We start from the raw sequence: 20,701 nt of genomic DNA, 5'->3' as shown, positions 1-20,701 counted from the left end.
AGATATCTGTAACAGATCTGTTTGAGCATCTACTGGCTGAGCATCCACTGGCTGACTACCCACCAAATTGCAGTGAGGGGAATACAAGCCTCTGGGCAGCATTCACTCTATTTTTTCTATCCATGGGTGGAATAATTTTTGCTATGTGCATCAAGATGTGCAGATGTGCACCACCATCAGAAACACAGAATGCCCACTGTGGGAGGCTGTGGGTGCTGTGGTAATCACTTGGGCAGCACCTGTATCTCTTCTGGGTGGCTGCCCAAGTGCTCAGCTTACAGGGAACACTGCCTCTGGGTCCCTCAGTTTATAGATGTTTTAAATCTAACAAGGAATGAATGCAATACAGCCATTACCCATTTCCTGGGGACCCTAGACATATTTATAGAGCCTAGACCATTTATCTATCACCCAGGGTGAAAACTGGAATCTGTTCTCCATCTGCTAAGGTCCTGGATGCAATAGTGACCCTTCACACCCCCCATGTTTAAACACAGCCTCTCACAGTACTCCACCTCACAGTGTGAATGTATTTATTTACTGTTTAACTCTCAGGACACTTTTGTAATAATTGTGAACCAGATAACACATACACACTTTGCATAGCATTGTAACACAATTTATCTTCTACTTAATAAATTAAAGCACAAAAGAATTTAGAAAAGAACATTTAGAAAACACTAAATGTCCTAATTTCAATACCCTTCACTAGTTCATCCTTTCCTTGAGAGTCTGGGAGAGCTCAGGAAGGAAAGCAAAATCCCTGCTTATGGAGGCCCCTACGTGCAACAACACTTCTCTCCCATGTGAAATAAAGACAAATGGATAAGCCTCCCCAATGCCCATGGTCTTGTGTATCTCTCTAGTTTGTGTACTACCTCCTGTCACCTGGCTTCTTTTATTCTTTCTTTTGGCAAGTTCCACTGCCTTCCTCTTTCCTCTTCCCTTCAGAAACAGGAGGAAAGGGAAATTACTCACCTTGGTGAAGTAACAATTGTTCTTCAAGGTATGTGTTCCCCTGGGTGCTCCACAGTCAGTGTTCAGCTCGTCCCAGAGCCACAGATTGGAGACTTTTGCATAGCGGTGATCAGCCAGACTGTGCATGCACAGCCTGTGCCTTGTGGCATTCACACCTTTTGCATGCACGCAGTCTGGCTCTTGCCAGTTCCTCAAATCTGCCCTGAGATTTAAAAGACAAAAAGAGAACTCCAGAGTGGGGAGGAAGGCGGGTTGTGGAGCATCCAAGTGGCCACACATCTCTAAAAACAATTCTTCTTCACTTTCTTCTTTGTGTGATGTCCCTGTGGGTGCTCCACAGTAGGTGACTGAGTAGCAGTATCCTGTAAGATTGGAGGAGGGTCTCAGAGTTATGACTTCAATGTAGCTGAAAGTACTGCTGATGTCAATGAAGCATCTGCAGCCAGTTGGTGTTGGATTGCATAGTACTTCATGAACGTATTATGAGATGACCCCATGGCTGCGCAACAAATGTCCCTGAGGGAAACACTCTTGAGAAAAGCTGTGGGTGATGCTACTGCTCTTGCAGAATGTACCTTAGGTTGAGCTGTGAGTGGTGTATGACTAGCACATAGTGATGCATGAGGTGATGAATTTTGCGACTTGTTGAGAGGATATTGCTTCACCTTTGGAGCGATCAGTGATTGAGATTATTAGTCGGTTTTACTTGCAGAATAGCTTGGTCTTGTCTATATGGAAAGCCAATGCTCTATGAATGTCTGGAGAATGAAGCGCTGCTTCATATGCTGAAGCACATGGTTTAGAACAGAAAGAGGGTAGATCATTGATGTGGAAGTCAGAGGAGACTTTGGGAATGAAGGCTGGGTGAGGTCTTAGTATTATGCCTGCTCTGCTAAAAACTGTATAAGGTGGAACTGTGGGCAGATGTTACGGTGAGCAGGAAGACCATTTTCAGGGTCAGCATTTGAAAGGAATTGGTAGCCATAGGCTCAGCTCATGGTCTGAATAGCATTCCAAGCACCAGATCCAAATTCCATGGTGGGTGAGCAGGTCTAGCAGGGGGGCGTTGAGGCTCACAAGCCCCTTAATGAACCATTTAGTAATAGGATGGGCAAACACTGATGTACCATCTATGGAGTGTCTAAAACCTGTAAATGCGGTGAGATGCACTTTTAATAAAGCTAGTGCTACACCTGCTTGTTTTAGGTGTAATATATAGTCAAGGATTGTGTGCAGAGGAGCTGTGTTGAGATCCTTGTGATGTAGGGAACACCAAGATACAAATCTTTTCCATTTGGATAAGCAAGTAATTTGGGTTCTTTGTCTTCTGCTCTGAATTAGTATTTCTTTGACCTGTGTTGAGCAAAGGCCTTTGGCTGCACTGAGTCAATTAGCAAACAAGACGTGAGGTGGAGGGTGTGAGGTGGAGAATGCAGCACTGATCCCTGATTCTGGGTCAGGAGGTCTGTAAGGTTGGGAAAGGGGTGTGGAGGGCACGGAGACATTTGCTGAAGAAATAGAAACCAATGTTGAGGAGCACATGCAGATGCCATGAGGATCAACCTGGCTCCTTCTATGTTGGCCTTCTCTAGGACTCTTGGGATGAGTACCGTGTGAGGAAAGGCAAAAAGGAATGGTCACCTCAGTTGAGGAGGAAAGCATCACCCAGGGAGCCTGGGTCCACTCCCGCTTTGGAAAAATAGCAACGGCATTTCCTGTTGTTGTTGGTAGCAAAGAGGCCTATGCTGGGGAATCTCCAGTGTTGAAAATATGGAGAAGGATGTCGCTTCAAAGCTCCCATCCGTGGTCTGGTGCAAAGTGTTTGCTTAGAGAATCCTCTGCAAAGTTGTTTGACACCCAGTAAGTATGAGGCCACCAGAGTGATATTGTTTCAAATGCATCCATTCCAGAAGCAAATTGCTTCTGTACAAAGGGAAAAGGATCATGCACCACCTTGACAATTGATATAATATATTGTGTTGATGTTGTCGGTAAGTACTTTGACCATTGTGTTGTGAATGTACTTGTGAAAGTGCTTGAAAGCATTGAAAACTGCCTGAGTTCCAGAAGATTTATGTGGATGGATGTCTCCTGTGGGGACCATTGGCTTTAGACCAGCATCCCATCCATATGGGCTTCTCATCCCAAGAGAAGGGCATCTGTGGTTATGTGGAATGAAGGTTGTGGTTGACAAGAGTGAATACCGGATAGAAGGTTTCCCTGATTTGTCCACCACTGCAAAGATTCTTGAATGTGGCCTAGTGCTGCTACCACTCTGTGAACATGGTGATTTTTCAGAGCATAGACAGATGCTATAAAATATTGTATACAACTTAAGTGTAGTCTGGCATGTCGCACTACATATGTCATGGCCGCCATGTGGTCCATCAGCTGTAAACATGTAAGTATTTTGACCAATAGACTGTGTAGAACTATATCAGTTAGGGTCTGGATAGCTTTGAATTGCTGAAGAGATAAGTAGGTATTGCCGTGGTAGCATCCAGTTGAGAGCTGATGAATTCCAAGTTCTGAGTGGCTCAACTCAAATATAGGTTTCTGATGGTTATGAGAACACAAAGGGAATGGAAGGTTTGCCTGGTGGTAGTTACCACAGTAAGTGTTTCTGCTGGCGAGCAACCTTTTAGTAAGTGATCACTGAGATAAGGGAGGATTATGACAGCCACTCGACACAGAAGTGCCACTACCACTGCCACAGTCTTTGAGAATGCCCTGGGAGTGGTCAAAAGACTAAAGGGGAGGACTCAGTACTGGAAATGATCCACACTTATTTTGAACTGAAGAAATTGCCTGTGGGCAGGGTGAATGGCGATGTGGAAATAGGCATCTTGAAGGTTGAGGGCAGCAAACCAGTCACCATTCTCTAACCCTGGGATCATGAATCCAAGGGTTTCCATTCTGAATCACTGTTTCTAGAGATAATGGTTTACATTTCAAAAATCTAATATCAGTCTCCACCTGCATGTCTTCTTTTGGGTAAGGAAATAGACTAGAACCCTTTCCCCTTGAACTCGTCTGGTACCTTTTCCAGAGCTCCGATAGAAATGAGTTGATTGACTTCTTTTCTCAATAAGTCATTGTGCGAGGGGTCACTGAAGAGGGACGGGGTGGTTGGTGGGATGGAAAGGAAAGGTATTACATAGCCCAATGAGACTATCTCCATAAACGCACTGATCTGATGTAATCATAGACCATTGGTTGTAGTACATCTTAGTCGGTGATGAAAGATGGGTGGCGTACATTGGTGTAGCATGAAAATTGCAATGGTGTGGCAGCTCATGACTGAAGAGTCAAACCTGCTGCTTATTAGCCTGTTAATGTTAGTTATGAAGATTTTGGCTTCACTGTCTCTGGAGCTGCTGTCAAGAGTGTGGCTAATCAAACCCTCTTTGTTGGTGTTGCTCCTGCTGTCTATGGAATGTGTAGTCATACTGCCACTGGTATGAAGTATAGTGTTGGCGGTGGTACGGGAGCATGTACATCCCCAGGGTGGCATGCGAATCCTTGCTGAAATGCAGGACTTCATCAGTTTTCTCTGCAAAAAGTTTTAATTTGTCGAATGGTAAATCTTTGACTTTGTTTTGGAAGTCCCTGGGGACTCCCAACACTTGTAGCCTGGAAGCTCTCCTCATTACAACCGCCATCACCATGGACCTAGAAGCCATTCTGCCACATCCAAGGCTATCTGGCTGCCCCTTCTAGAGAAGGCATAGTCCTCTTGGACACTAACCCTGAGGATAGGTCTCTTAGACTCAGGAGGATGTTCCATAAAAGACATTAATTTAGTGTAGTTGTCAAAATTATGGTTGGATAGGTGCACTATGTAATTAGTGATCCTCAGTAGAAGAGTGGATGATGCATGGATTTTCCTGTCAAATAAATCTAACCTTTTGGAATCTTTATCAGCGGTCGTGTTCTTATATTAAGGTGCCTTTGATCTGTGCTGTGCAGACTTGGCAACCAAGGAGTTGGGATGGGTATGGGTAAAAAGAAATCCATCTCTTCTGAAGGAACAAAATATTTCCTGTGTGCCCTTTTACTTGTAGATGGGGCAGAAGCCAGTGTCTGTCAGATCTCATCGGCTGCCTCTAATATCACCTAATCTAATGGGATGGCTATTTTCAAGGAGTGAGCAGGTTGCAAGTTTTTGAGGAGATGGTGGCACTTCTGTACCTCTGCCACCTGAACTCCCTAACTCGCTGCTACCCTCTTAAACAATTATTGGAACTGTTTAAAGTCAATCAGAGGGAGACATCCCTCAGAATCACAGCTTCATCAGGAGGAGTGGTTTGTAGGAGAAATGTCAGGTGGAGCATCCTTCGGATCTGAGACCTTGCCCTCCTCACGTTCAGAGTGCTGGAGTTGAGGAGATGAAGGCTGAAGCTGTGAGGTGGGAGGGTGGGTGCAAAGTAAGGAGAGAGCAGGTGATTGTCTAGGAGACCTGCACCCACATGGAGACCACTCCCAAAATCTATGGTGATGGTATCAATGAGAAGGATGATGGTGAGACTTATAAAAAAAATGGTCATCATAGTAGTGGTCATGTCTGTCAGGCGAAGAGTGCTTTGATGCAAAGTGGTGCGTATAACTTCTCCAGTGATGTGCCCTTGTTGATAGTGGTGAATGGGTAGCCTCATAAGACATCCTGGACAACCAGGTGGAGGAGACACCGAAATATGCCTTGAGTGATGATAAGCACATCCAAGTTCCTCCAAAAAAAAGGAGATGGCAGCCTGAGATATGGTGAAGGAAGGGAACCAGACTGTTCCACTGTGTGGAAGTGCATTATTGATGACCTTGGTGCTGGAGGTGAGGGCGACAGTGCCTGTGAGAAAGTTGGTGAGGGGAAGTCTGGGGTGGGACTATGGTGCCTTGAAATTTTGAGGAGGCTTTCCTTGGTGTCAAGGAAGCAGCGGTTCCAGTCAGTGCCAGAGTTTGCGGTGCTAAAGAGGTAGTCGGTGCTGTCATAGGTAGTGCTGGTACCAACAGAGTCAGCGCAATGGTTTTAGCAGTTGGAGCTGCCAGTTCCAATGTTGCTCTTGGTTCCGTCAGCATCCATATCTTCGGCACAGGGGATAGTGTCTTCTTGGTTTTAGACACAGTAGGTGCCTTTGAATGAGAAGAGGTAGCATCAGATGTGCTGGTCTTATCTCCACCGCTTACCTTGCTTCGCCATAAGAATGGCAAGGATCGAGTAGCAATGCTCTTATCTTTTTTGAGGGGACTAAGCATGGCAAAGAGGCTCTCCGTTTTTGACAGGCAACTGAGTCCACAGATATTGCTGCCTCCAAGTCTGCAGGCTGAAGAACCTGTGAGCCTTGGCTGTTAGCTTGGAGCAGTGAGTGCATTTTTGTGGAACATGCCCCTCACCCAAGCAATGAATAAATGATAAACGGCCATCTGAGGCCAGCATGGCTTCATGACAGGAATTGAATTTCTTGTATCCCAGAGACTTGGGCATTCTTTGTCTCTCTTAGTTTTTCTCTTTATTTATTTATTTTGTCGGGTTTAGTTTCAGTCAGACACATTTTTTAAAAAAACCACCAAGTACTCCAGCTATGACTATAAATTACGAAGGAAAGGAAATTTTTAAAGTTGGGGGAAAACTAACTTACAAACTATTAAATATCTATGAACTGTCTACTACAACAGCTAGATTACAAGTTTAACAGCTTATTCTACTCAGAGGAAAAAAGTTGGTGAGGAGAATGGTTCATATCATCTATGGCTGGCGGTGGGTGAGAGGAACTGGTTGGAGCCAGACCGTGTGTGTGCAAAAGGCACAAATGCTGTGAGTCACCAGTTGTGCATGCATGGTCTGGCTGACCACTGCTATGGAAAAGTCTGCAGCACCGGGATGAGCCCAACACCTACCATGGAGCACCCACAGGGACATCATTTAAAGAGGAAGTTCCCTTTGGATGCAATTACTCTTCCAAAAACCTACAGGTTTGACCTCCAAAGTCCAGACTTCTATAGGTCAGCACAATCTGTGGTCTGTGATCCTTGTAGGTGCTCCTCTCTGGAGCACTGACTGGGAAAAGCTGCCTCCCTGCTCAGCAACTCCTTTCCCACCTTCCGAGGGCTTCTGGTGTACCACAGGCTCAGGGAAGGAGGAAGAAGGGAGGAGAGGGGAGATGGAATGTTTGGGGGATGAGGCAGGGTGACTGCAGAGCCCTGTGGCCAGGGCCAGGAATGCAGCCCTGCAGCTGCGGGGAAGGGGAAGCTCAGTGTGACCCTACAAGGCTGTGCACCTGGGACACTGCAACTACCCTGCCTCTTCTAAGTCTGAGGTGAGTAAAACTTTTGTGTTGGGCTCCACCTTTTGTCTCTGCAATTAGCAGAGGTCCTCCAAACTGTCTAATGCAATCCAAACCAAGGGAAATTTCAATTATGTTCATATAAATAAAAAACCTTTTGGCATGTGTGAGAAAATAAGTATGTAGCATGTAAACCGATACATAAAAACAGTAACATAGTTTAACCTTCTTAATGAGATGGATGAGCCTGAGACCCAGCAGCCAATCGTGCTGTGCCCCTCCTTACGAAATGTCATGCCCTCCACAAGGGGTCCCGCCTGCCTCTTTGTGTACCCTCGCCTTAACTGCTCTCCACAATCCCTGTTTCATCAATGCCTGCATCTCTGCTGCCACTGAAGTAGAGCCTGGCAGCCAGTGGCAGCAGTGAGGTTGGCAATGACCTCCCCTGGTATGGCAAGTTCTCTGGTTCAGCACCAGTCAGATCCTAGAGGTGCTGGAGTGATCATACTTCTCCTAAAATACCTAGGAATGACAAAAGTTGTGACAGTGAGACCTTGAATATAGTCACTATGTATATAACCTGAAAAAGCAAAGAATTGGGACTTGACCGGAGTGAATGAAAGTATGTCTATACTGCACACTTTTTTTGGCCATGAGCTGTGTATATTTGCACATAGCCCCCTTAGCATGGATATAAATAACAGTGTAGACAGTGAGGCCATAGTTGAAGCAAGCAGAGTTCAAGATGTGCCTGAAGGGTGTGGTAATGTGCATTAACACATACACTACATAGCTCTCTACTCAGCTAAGCCATGCTTCTCTGCCTACACTGCTATTTTTAGCAGTGTAGTGTCCTGCTCCTTCCTTGCTGCTGGAGTCTTTCTTGGTCAAAGGAAAAGATTCTGCTAGTGGGGAAAGACTGACAGGTGAGAGGTCTGGCTGGCTCACTGGACCTTGAACAGTTTCAAACTTCAGAAGTACTGTATCTCCACGAGGGCAGGGAGAACACAGCTCGCCCTTTCACAATTCATATATCCTGAAGGAGGAGTGAGAAGCAAACATGTATAACTCTTCTCTGTATAATGGCCCCTTCTATCTGGCATTGCTTGGAACTAGAAGTTTAAAAACTGATCAGATATAACTCTGGCTACGTCTACACGTGCCCCAAACTTCAAAATGGCCACGCAAATGGCCATTTCGAAGTTTACTAATGAAGCGCTGAAATGCATATTCAGCGTTTCATTAGCATGCGGGCGGCAGAGGCACTTCGAAATTGATGCTCCTTGCCGCTGTGCGGCGCGTCCAGACGGGGCTCCTTTTCGAAAGGACGCCGCCTACTTCGAAGTCCCCTTATTCCCATCAGCTCATGGGAATAAGTGAACTTCGAAGTAGGCGGGGTCCTTTCGAAAAGGAGCCCCATCTGGACGCGCCCCGCGGTGGCAAGGAGCGTCAATTTTGAAGCGCCGCTGCTGCCCGCATGCTAATGAAGCGCTGAATATGCATTTCCGCGCTTCATTAGTAAACTTCGAAATGGCTATTTGTGTGGCCATTTCAAAGTTTGGGGCATGTGTAGACATGGCCTCTGTGTGGAATCTTAACCTAATGACTGCGTAAACCAGAGAAATGCAGATTTTGTAACAAAATAATTCAACTCTTAATATAGCACATTTGTTTTTCAGCCACAGCTACAAGTAGGAGTATGGAACAGAGTGGGGTCCCTGTATTCCTCATTTTGAGCATTAGGGCTAGGCATCCTGACCAATGGCACCAGACACCATCCTGCATCAGCATGACATTCTTTTCAGTAAGCAAGCTTTCTAGGCCCAGCTGGTTCTTTCAGTAGAAGCAGGCCAGGGGAAGTTCCTCATCTCCACCTTAGATCTTCACATCTCAAAGACATCAACGAAGGTAGCAGACTTGCTTGTTAAAATATGAATGCTCCATAACATCTTCTGTTTCCCCCTGTGGAAGCATGAGCACCTGGTGGCCAGGCCTCACTCGCAAGGCAGAATGACCATACACTCCATCTTGGAATGCTATCATACAACGGCGGGAAGGTCTGAAGCCAGGCCAGGAGAAAGAAATCAGCAAGTTGACAAGTAGTTGGAGAGTCCCCAAAGAGAACATCCTGACAAGTAGATAGTAAGTCCCCAAAGAGAACAGCTGGGGCAAGTAGCTGGAAGCCCCCCAAAGAGAACATCTTGGTTGTGCAATATCAGAGGGTCCTGGGGGGGAGGTTCAGAAAATGACCAAGGACAGAGGAAATCTTGTAACATGTTCTGACAGGCCGGGAAGATAGAAAGCCCAAATTAGGTAACAAACACTTTAATTGGCCAGGTATTGAACCTCCAAGTAAGAAACAGTATAAAAGGTGATTTAGCAGGAATAAGGGTGTGGGCTCCTGGACACTAGGTGGAGGCTAGCAACCTCCAGTCCAGACAGCAGACCCCGCCCTGATCACCCGGACGTCACCACCATGAAAGGTCCCAACTAAGCCGTATCTCTGACTTGAAGGGCCACTGTAACGTAGTTGTTGGTGAGATGTGGGAGCATTGGATGTTATTGGTAAGTCACATGTAATTATATACAGCTATATGTAACTTAGTGTTTAGCCTATGCCAAATAAATAAATATATTTCAGACAAGTGTTAAGTAATTGTAGTTACGAATAAATGAATCAGTCACTATTGGTAAATACCACTAGCTGGGGGATGTATAGAGAATTATTGGAACTTAGAACAGCCACAGGGCATTGTGGTGTTCACAATCGGAGTGTTATTGTTCCTGGTACTCATAATACCGTGGAAAGGTAGGTTTTAAAGTAGATACACTGAATCACATATTGCTGCTACACTATATAAGGCTGCTATAAAGGTGGGGTGGTCAGTCCCGGGCCACCCGACTCACCCCGCTGTATCAAACCCCACGTGCACCCACGGGACCCGGAGTAGGTCGGCATATCGTCACCCCCAACCACCTTCCACATCTCCCTTATGGTGTCCCTTCAATGATAGATTTCATACTTCTTGCCTACATGCTCGTTCCTTTGCCTTCCTCCTTCTCTCCTTTCCTCTTAGCTTCATCCCTTGTCTCTCCTTCCTATTACTTCCTTATCCCTTATTCCTAGCTTCTTTGCCCTCTCACTCCATCTCTGCATGCCATATACAAAAATATTAAAAAAATGAATATTTTTGGAAAAAGAATTAATATGCTCACCAACACTTGTATTGCTTTACCACTATGTTTTGACCCCCTTTTCCCGAACTCTCTTTTATTTTTGTCCTTTTGGAGGACAAGCAGAAGGTAGTGACTATATCTTAGGAGTCTACGGAAAATCTAGCATAATGGAAACTCAATTCTGACTGGGACCATTGGGTAGTAATACAGATAAATAATGGTAACAACAACTACACCTGATTCATAATTTCTGCAAATTGTGGAAGTTTGCTGAGTTCTACCAGATTTAGCCACGTCATGTCAAGAATCCACCGGAATGGTTTGGGAGGGCAAGCTTTTAGATCCAGCGCTGCACCTCCTGGAATAAAATACAGTTATGATGAAATACACATGAATCATGCTTAGTATTTCAGTTCTATTGAGATGAATGTCAGTAAACAATAAAATGTAAGCTATGCTTTGAAACACAGGAAAATAATTATGGTAGAGCAGGAAGGAAAAAAGGATGGAGAGGTTTTCTTTTTTTGCTCACATCTTCTCCCCTTCTCCTTTTTAGTTTGGAAAATGAGGATACCATATAAGATTTCTAAATGTTTTCAATGTGAGTAGCTATGCTCCTCCAAGATGCTCACTTCCAGACTGAATTTCTATATTTAGCTCACTTTAGTCGTGTCTACACTGGCACAAATCTTCCAAATAGACATGCTAATGGCCATTTCCAAGATTACTAATAAGGCGCTTAATTGAATATTCAGTGCCTCATTAGCATTTGCATGCTTATGGCCGCAGAGCTCCGAAAGCGCCACTTGCAAACTTGCCTGGCTCGATGCGGCTACAAGGGGGTCCAGTGTAGCCACATCAAGCCATGCAAGTTCAAAAGTGGTGCTTTTCAAGCGCCGTGGCTGGAAGCATGCAAATGCTAATGAGGCACTGAATGTTCAATTCAGTGCCTCACTAGTAATCTTCGAAACGGCCATTAGCATGGCTATTTCAAAGATTTGTGCCAGTGTAGACATAGCCTTTCTGAATGTTAGAATACCTCAAATATATCCATCAATTCATTTTGGAAATATACATTCTTAACACAGTATGGAATTAAATAAATTGCAAGCTCATACCTATGAATCTGAGAAACTCTTAATAAGTCCTAAAGAAAGTATGTTGTGTTGCTGATGAATAATCAAAAATGTTTCCCTTGTTTAGCTTCTTGAACAAGAGTAAATAATGGTTACACTTAAGAAGTTCTGTCTGTTTTGAGATGTCACTTATGTTTAAGAAAGGAAAATGCTCTCTGAAGAAAGTAGAATCTTAAAATGAAAGAATTTTTTTCAAGTGCAACTTTGGCTATGTCTAGATTACAGGGATTTGTCAACAGAAGTTTTTGTTGGAAGATATATTCTGACAAAATTTCTGTTGACAGATCATAGTCAAATTACAAAGCAGATCCCTCTTTCGATCTGCTCTGTCAACAAAGAGCAGCTGGACTTCCCAGCCATGGTCTTAACAAGACAGACAACTGGAAGCACAGCAGATAGCGTGTCCAGTGTCCTGGAAGCCCTGTCTGCCAACAGCGGGCCTTGCTGGAACGTCCAGACCTGAGAGGTATTCTTTCTCATAGGGATCAGGATAAGACTGTTGACAAACGTGCTGTGTCCTATCAATTTACTGTCAACAGAATGTCTTGGGAATCTGAATGCTCCACAGGTTTTGTTGGCAAAACAACCATTTTGCCAACAAAACCCGCTACTCTAGACATAGCCTAGTGGGGGGTGGGGGTTCTGTCAAAAGAAAAGTCCTCTACGGTGCTGGACAGCTGACCCTGGGGACACCCTATCCACAGCAGTCAGAACTCTATTGTCCCTGCCTCCAGCCATTCTTAAAGTTGCAGGGAGCCCTGGAAACCCCATGGCAGAAAGCTGATAGCATGGCAGCAGCAGAGCTTCTCCCGTGCTCTCATAGCCATTCCCTACAAGCAAGCCTTCATGGAAGATTGAGAGGCAGGCACCCCGAGACCCACCAGGGGCCTTGAGGGTGAAGCCAGAGGGGTCTTAGGAACACCTCTGGGGCACAAAGTGGTGGGCCCCCTCCTGGACCAGCCCCAAGATCCAGGACCTCCTGGACATGGGAGCTGCGTCTACACGTGCACGCTACTTCGAAGTAGCAGCACCAACTTCGAAATAGCGCCCGTCGCGTCTACACGCGTCGGGCGCTATTTCGAAGTTAACTTCGACATTAGGCGGCGAGACGTCGAAGTCGCTAACCTCATGAGGAGATAGGAATAGCGCCCTACTTCGACGTTCAACGTCGAAGTAGGGACCGTGTAGATGATCCGCGTCCCGCAACGTCGAAATTGCTGGGTCCTCCATGGCGGCCATCAGCTGGGGGGTTGAGAGATGCTCTCTCTCCAGCCCCTGCGGGGCTCTATGGTCACCGTGGGCAACAGCCCTTAGCCCAGGGCTTCTGGCTGCTTCTGCGGCAGCTGGGGATCTATGCTGCAGGCACAGGGTCTGCAACCAGTTGTCAGCTCTGTGGATCTTGTGTTGTTTAGTGCAACTGTGTCTGGGAGGGGCCCTTTAAGGGAGCGGCTGGCTGTTGAGTCCGCCCTGTGACCCTGTCTGCAGCTGTGCCTGGCATCCCTATTTCGATGTGTGCTACTTTGACGTGTAGACGTTCCCTTGCTGCGCCTATTTCGATGTTGGGCTGAGCAACGTCGAAGTTGAACATCGACGTTGCCGGCCCTGGAGGACGTGTAGACGTTATTCATCGAAATAGACTATTTCGATGTCGCAACATCGAAATAAGCTATTTCAATGTTGGCTGCACGTGTAGACGTAGCCGTGGGGTGAGGAAAAAACCCTAGTCAACCCTTCAGCCAAGAGAAGGAATGCCATCACCTACGCCTGGGTGGCCACCATCCTGGTGACATGGAGCCACCCCTCCTGCACCATAGAGCAGGTATGGGCAAAAGTAAAAGAACCGTGCTAGGAGTACCCCCCAGGCCCATGATGCAAGGTGCACCTGCCCCTACCACCAGGAGCACCACCACCTCCTGAGGGGTGACGACACCTCCCTCCTGACTGCCCTCTGGATGAGCCCCCCCTCAGCAGCCAGAGCCCAAAGAGAACGAAGAGGACCAGGAGCACCCTGGGATACAACACCCACCAGAGCTGGAGGTGGACATGGGGTCTGAGACCAGCAGTAGCCCCCTGGTCATCACCTTGGACTCGGGCCCCTCCAGCCAGGCCACATCCAGGACATCCTTGGAGTTCTTTGAAGAACCCTCTGGTAAATACCCCCCAGGTCACACATCCCAGGGCACAGGCAGTAAGCCCAGATGGGGCATGCTGCAAGTCTCGTCAGGCCAGCTCAAGTGGGACTTTCTATTGCAGTCCCAGAATAGGAAACCAGGTGCAAGGCACCATGTCCCACCTGGACCCAAGAGGGCGCCAACCTGCTGCCAGCCTCACAGGAGGATGGATGAGCCCTCAGCACCAGGGCCTGGGGGGGCAGGCCAAGCACAGCTGGAAGCAGGCCCACACATGCACCAGCCTGTCCCCAGACACACCAAGGAGTGTGGCTCCTGGCACATGGGCATACCCACACATGAGAGTTAGCACCCACTGCTGCAGACAGTGCTGCAAGAAGCATGTGGGGGGAGGAGGGGCTTAGAGGGCTAGGCTGTGCCCAGATTACCTGCCACCCATGCGGGGACCCCTCTGTGGCCAGACACCCCACTTGTCTGCTAACCCATTGAGCAGGGGGTGCCTCCAACATTAAGCCCAGTCCCCAAGGCACCACAGACTCCCTGTGTGGCAGGGCCCGCTGTGCAGGCCACACATGCCAGTGCTCCTGGGACATACCTGCCTTCTGGCCCAGGGGTGGGGGTGGGGCTGGTTGCTGCTCACAGTGGGGGGCAGGGCCTTAGGGGCTGCTTTGTGTGAATGATTCACTGTCTCCCTTTTTTGTCTTCCTTAGAGCTGGATCTGGTCTGAATGAGAGCCGAGTCAGCCCCAACTCCCCACCAGGGCCAGCCAGCTCCAAGGCAGGGCCAGAGTGAGTCAGCACCCTCCCCCCCGCCCACTGAGAAGGCAAGGCCATGGCTGGAGGGGATGTCGCCAGGCAGAAGAGGACCTCCAGAAGGGCCATACTGCCACCCTCTGTAGCATGACTAACCTGCTCGAGTTGAAGCTGCAGAACGATCGGGACTGGCATTCACAGGACCAGGAGTGGTAGTTGTGGGCCTGGAACCAACTGATGTCCCGCTTTGACACTGACACTGGTACTGTGTCTCCAGACCCACATGATCAACTGTCATGTCTGGCTACTATCTGCTGACAAATCTTATTGGAAGATATCTTCCAACAATACCTTCTGTCAACAGATTGTGCTAGTGTAGATATAACCTTACAGATTCACAACAATATAACATAGGTGTTACCACAGCCAAAGCTAACAATATGTGAACACAGCTGGAGCTGACACCAGCGGTGAAGGCAATTTACTTACTTTTAAATATTATTTTTCCACAATTAACGTGAAATATTTGTTCATATATAGGACATTCTTAAACCCACGTCACAGGCCTTTAGATCTAAAATTTACAATCCGTTTTCTTCTTTTTTACAGGATGCTACTTAGGTATTTTGAATATTTTTCTCCAAATGATTTATTGTCCTGACATTATTTCCTGACATAGGATTGTTTTAATGCACAGAAAATTATTTGAATAAATTAACTTCCCTTATAATTGCTTACCTGCAAATTTTCCTGCCTTTGAAGGGATATGTCTATAGTTGTAGGCAGCAGAATCAAAGCTAACTTTGAACTGCTGATGAGGAATTAGCCTCCAAGTTTTGTAGACCCCATCCCCTTAGTTTTGAGATGCTTCCAAAGCCAGCTCTTCTGGACCAGGACACACAAGCTGAGTCTCTTGTACTGCATCAGCAACTTACAAAAATAAGTTTAACAAATCTCTCTTTTTCAGGGAAGTTCTGGATCTGTTGACTGATCCCTTTGAAGAAGCAAAACTTTTCAGGTAAGCTACTGTAAATTCTCCCTTAGAGCTAGGTCCATCAAGTCTCAGTGTGGGAGTTTGATAGCGGTAACAACATTCCCAGGGAGGGAACAAAATAATGACCATCAAACAAAGGAGCTCCTTCTTTTAGAACTATATGCCTCAGCAAGGCAATTTTTTCCCTCCAACTTGTAACAACCTTTTATGTACTTGAAAACTGTTATCACATACCATCTCAGTATTCTCTTTTCCAGACTAAACAAAACCAATTCTTTTAGTCTTCCCGCATAAGTCATGTTTTTTAGACTTTTAATCATTTTTGTTGGTTGTTCTTTGCACTTTTTCCAATTTGTCCACATTTTTTTAAATGTGCCACCCAGAACTGGACACGATACTTTAGTCGAGGCCTAATTGGCAGAGTAGGGCAGAAGATCACTTCTTGTGTCTGATTTTAAGCACTCCTACTGATATATCCCAAAACTATGTTAATTTTTTTTTTTTTTTTGCAACAGCGTTACACTGTTCACTCATTTCTGGTTCACTATAACCCCATAACCCTTTCCGCAGTACTCCTTCCCAGGCAGGTATTTCTGATCTCGTATGGGTACAAATGGTTGTTCCTTCCTAAGAAGAGTACTTCACATCTGTCCTTATTGAATTTCATCCTTTTTACTTCAGACCATTTCCCACATACTTTAAGGTATTGGTCTGCAAAACAATAGCAAACCAGTCTTGTAAGAACTCCACTTGTACATATATTCTGAGGTATTTTGGCTACATGATAAGAACATAAAAACAGACATAGTGGTTTGGACGAAAGGTCCATCTAGCCCAGTAGCCTGTCTTCCAACAGTGACCAATGCCAGGTGTACCAGACAACGGACAGAACAGGTAATCAAGTAATCATTAAGTAATCCTGCCAGTTGCCCATTCCTAGCTTCTGACAAACAAAGGCTAGGGATACCTGGCTACGTCTACACTACAAAAATAACTTCAAAGTTGCTTACTTTGAAGTACAAGTGCAACTTCGAAGTAACAGACTTCAAAGTTGAGTGTCTACAGACACCTTACTTTGAAGTTAAACTTTGAAGTAGGGCACTAGTCCATTCCCGGGAATGGAGTAAAGACTTTGAAGTTGGGCTCCCTTACTTCAAAGTTAAGAGAAAATGCACGTAGACTCTCTGAAGTAGTTCCTAGTGTAGATGCACCCCATTTCTACCCATACTGGATAATAGAAATCGATGGACCTATCCTCCATGAACTTATCTAGCTCTTTTTTGAACCCTATTAGAGTCCCGACCTTCAGAACATCATCTGGCAATGAATTCCCCAGGCTGACTGGGTGTTGTGTGAATAAATACTTCATTTAGTTTGTTTTAAACCTGATACCTATTAATTTAATTTGGTGACTCCTAATTCTTTTGTTATAGGAACAAGTAAAGTAACTTTTCCTTATTTACTTTCCCAACAGCAGTAATGATTTTATAGACCTTTATCATACCCCCACCAGTTGTAAAGAATCATGATAGAAGCTATGAGTCTAAAAACACGCTTTGAAATAATATAAATGAGAAGATAAAAACAAAGTTTACTTTCTACTATTTGTAACTTTCAAAAGCCCTGTCACTCACAAAAGAAAATTCAAATAATTATTATTGTAAATGCATTACCTTTTTAAATGTTTTACCTTTAATAAGGGCTTGGAATTCTTTGGGTTTGACCTGCCCTCTCTGAAGATCAATTTTTAGTGTCAGAAGGAGGGTAAAGAGAAATTTGTGGTTTTCATAGAGGCCTCTGACAGAATATGTAAAAGTTTCAAAGGTAAGATACTCAATAATATTTGAGATTCTTTTCTGTGGTAAAGGAGATTTTTCAGATCTAAAGAAAGAAAACAAAAGAAAAAGCAATAATGTAAGTTATGTAAATATTAATTGGAATGGAAAGAAAAGTTTCAAGGTAGAAAAATCTATATATTACCTGCCCATGGACTGATCAAATAACTTCAGGAACTGAGCCAGTGAAGTTTGGTACATGTTATTCACCATGCTCATTTCTGTGATAAGAAAATAAAGAATGCTTCCTCGTGTTGCAGCAGGTCGATACTCCTCTTGTGCAGTGTTAATCTTCACTTGAGTTTCTGCTGCCACATATAACTTTTCAGATACTTCAGAAGCTGTTTGCTTAGTTGTTCGCAGTACGCCTATCAAAGATTCATCATCTACTAAAGAACCTAAAAGGGCAAATTTGAAAGATGTTTAGAATAGAGTTTACAATGTCCTACATGAAGAACTCAAAAATGAAAATTACAGAAATTATTTATCTCAAACTGAAATGATTTATTGAGCTTCACAGCTCCTTAAAAATGCAGGACACGCAAAACATAAAAATGAAAATTCTAAGTTTTGTATGTCAGCACCCCTTGAAAGAATTTCAGGTTCTGTGAATTAGTTGCACTAGAAAATAAGTTACACCTACTTTCCTAAATTGCTCAGGCGCTTTAAAAACGTTGCCCCTTATCCATTAGCCCTTGCATCAGATAAATTCTGAGTAATCTTTAATTAAGGACCTGTCTGCACAGGAAAGCTGTTTGACAGTTTTTCTATAACTTAAAATTATATAACTAAATCAAAAGAAAGCAGCAGAAATGTCACACTGTAAAGACTAACAAAATGATTTATTTGGTGATGAGCTTTCGCGGGACAGACCCACTTCATCAGGATCTGACATTTCTGCTGCTTTGTTTTGCTGGAGTACAGACTAACACACATACTTCTCTGCAACATCTAAAGAGTATGTTCAGGCTGGTTTATATGAAGTAGCTTAAGCTACATCCCCTGTGAGTCACAGCATGTACAAAGTGCTCCTTTTTTTTAAACAACCACATAACATTCTAGGTAGATAGACCAGGATGTGATATTCTACAAGTAGGGTTGTTTATTGCTGTGGATTTTGGAATACATACCAGAATCAAATGAATTTCTGGATCGTGGGGTCAAATTTCCAAGATTTCGTCAATAGTGTCCCATAATTCATCTGGCTTCCACTATCTAGTGCTGTTTGCAAACCCTTCCTATTTCATGCTGCTGTCAGACAGCACAGAGGAAGCACTGCAATCCTGACCATCATTACTACAATCAGGGAGCTCCAGATATGCAGGCAGTCATGCAGGAGTGTGACTGTATAAAAGATGGAACACTGCCATTACCATAACCACTAGTAGTGGCAGTGCTACACAGATATTGCTAGAGGAAGAGGAGGATGAAACCAGGAAATGACTTGTGAATGACTTTCTCCTGTTCTGGCTTCACTTAGTGGAGTGCTGATTCTGGGTCTGGCCATTGAGCAATGACGTGTGGTACAGGATACTACTGCAGACATAGGATAATTAATAGTGCCTGCAGAATAAGAATAAAGAAGGTCACTTTCATGGACAGCTGAGCAGTGCTGGACCAACAACATACAATTGCACCAAAATGTGCAGAAGCATGAGGCCATCATTCTACCATGTCTCATAGTTCATCAACAGAAAGAGCTATTTTTCCATGAAAGGCCTGCAAATGGATCACCCTGGCCAGTTCACCAATATTAACATGCATTATCTGGAAAGCTCAATAATGCTGGGATTTTTGAAAATTCAGCTATGTTTTACATAATGAAAAATGGAATTTTTTGCTACCAATCCACTATGAATATTACTGGTTATTTTGGAAGCCTACATTTACTTTCTGCTAGACTGATTTATGAAGCCTTTTATGGGACACTTGAATATGAGAAAGGAGCTATCCACTTATAGCTGGAGTAGGAGCATGTATATGGAGCATGCATTTAGAAGAATGGGAGGAAGGATGGCAGAATCTCACAACAAGGCTGAGGATTCCTGAGATATTTGCCTTGTGTTTAAGTTGCTTGTTGTAGTAGTATCTTATAGAGATAGTGATGTGCAGCCAGTGTCTTTTAGAAAGTTTCTAAATCCATCTCAGTAGATACTAATGTGACCAATTATTTCAATATAGCACTTATAGTTAGCAACTCTGAAGTTTTCATGGTGAGAATTATGCTAATGAGGTGCTGCATTGCAGTGCAGCACCTCATTGCTATGCACGGATGGGGCACATTTACATACTCCCTTCGAAGGAGAGGCCTAGTGTAGACAAGCCCTCTGAGTAGGTTCTTCAAAAAATTGTGGATCCACCTGATAGTAATTTCATTTGGACCATATTTTTCTATTTTTTATGTGAATGTAAAGTGAGATTGTGTCAAAGCCTTACCAAAAGTCAAAATATATCATATCTACTGCTTTCCCCTATTTATTAAGCACTAATTCCATCAAAACAAATTATGTTAGCTTAGCCTGATCTTATTCTTGGCAAATCCACATTGGACATAAGTTATCACACTATCCTTTTGGTGCTGACAAACTGATTGTTCAATAATTTGTTGCAGTATTTTTCCAAATACTGGAGTTAGGCAAACGGGTCCACAATTCTCCTGTTTCTCAAAACAAGGTGGGATGGTGGGGAAATGACTACCAGCAGTGGCACAGCTGTTAGGAAATGGTGATGTATCTATAAGAAGCTTACAGCACTATGTCTAATTTAGAATTAGAATCAAGTTATTTACATGAAAAATTAATTACAGTGGGGTAAGATACAAGATAAAGCAAAATATCATTTGTGTTTGAATGGAAGGCAAAGTTTATGCAAAAATATCTAAAGGTATATTAAAAAAAGCCTTTCCCGTATAGATGAGAGCTCAATGACCTTTTCTCTTTGTTCTCTTTGTCAGATATTAGGAGAGTGGGACGTGCTGCTAGCAACTCCCAAGAGACAGTCCACTAAGGCACATATGCACAGTGAGTTTAAAAATAAGTTTGGCTTTTAGATCCAATCAGACAGGTACTTTTAAGAAAGACAATCCATAAGCATTCTTTTTCAATTGCACAATGGACTGGTAAAATGTGCCTTGTTGCAACAACTTCTGAGCTACACCACTTTACGACAGCTAAGTATTTGGTTGATGTAGCTTTGTGTATCTTCCTACTATAGCTTCAGTGTAGGTGTTGAGTTCCCTGTGTATAGGGAACTTAAAAGATATGTAAGTTATTTATACCCCATTTCAGACTCCTTTAGATGATCACAGAAATATAAAACGTCATCCCTCAATAAAGGCAGTGATGTGCCAGCGGAACAGGTTTTTTCCGTTCCTGTAAGAGATATTTAAGCTTGGAAGAGACACCTATAATAAGCATCATACA

At 44.3% G+C, this 20,701-nt stretch overlaps 1 protein-coding gene across 1 annotated transcript in view; it reads right to left on the bottom strand.

Moving 5' to 3' along the window:
• The window catches only part of DNAH8 (dynein axonemal heavy chain 8), a 548,480-nt gene that overhangs the window by 52,261 nt on the left and 475,518 nt on the right, over positions 1–20,701 (bottom strand). Inside the window, exons 78-80 of the mRNA XM_074989796.1 lie at positions 17,425–17,677; positions 17,135–17,325; positions 10,670–10,791 (exon numbers count right to left, since the gene is read on the bottom strand). Of these exons, the coding sequence (XP_074845897.1) occupies positions 10,670–10,791; positions 17,135–17,325; positions 17,425–17,677 (566 nt within the window). The remainder of the gene's footprint in view (positions 1–10,669; positions 10,792–17,134; positions 17,326–17,424; positions 17,678–20,701) is intronic.

The sequence above is a fragment of the Carettochelys insculpta genome, chromosome 3 (assembly GCF_033958435.1).
Source record: "Carettochelys insculpta isolate YL-2023 chromosome 3, ASM3395843v1, whole genome shotgun sequence".
NCBI classification, from domain to species: domain Eukaryota; kingdom Metazoa; phylum Chordata; order Testudines; family Carettochelyidae; genus Carettochelys; species Carettochelys insculpta.
Note: the sequence above shows the minus strand (reverse complement) of the source record. Positions and strands in the feature narration are given on the sequence as shown.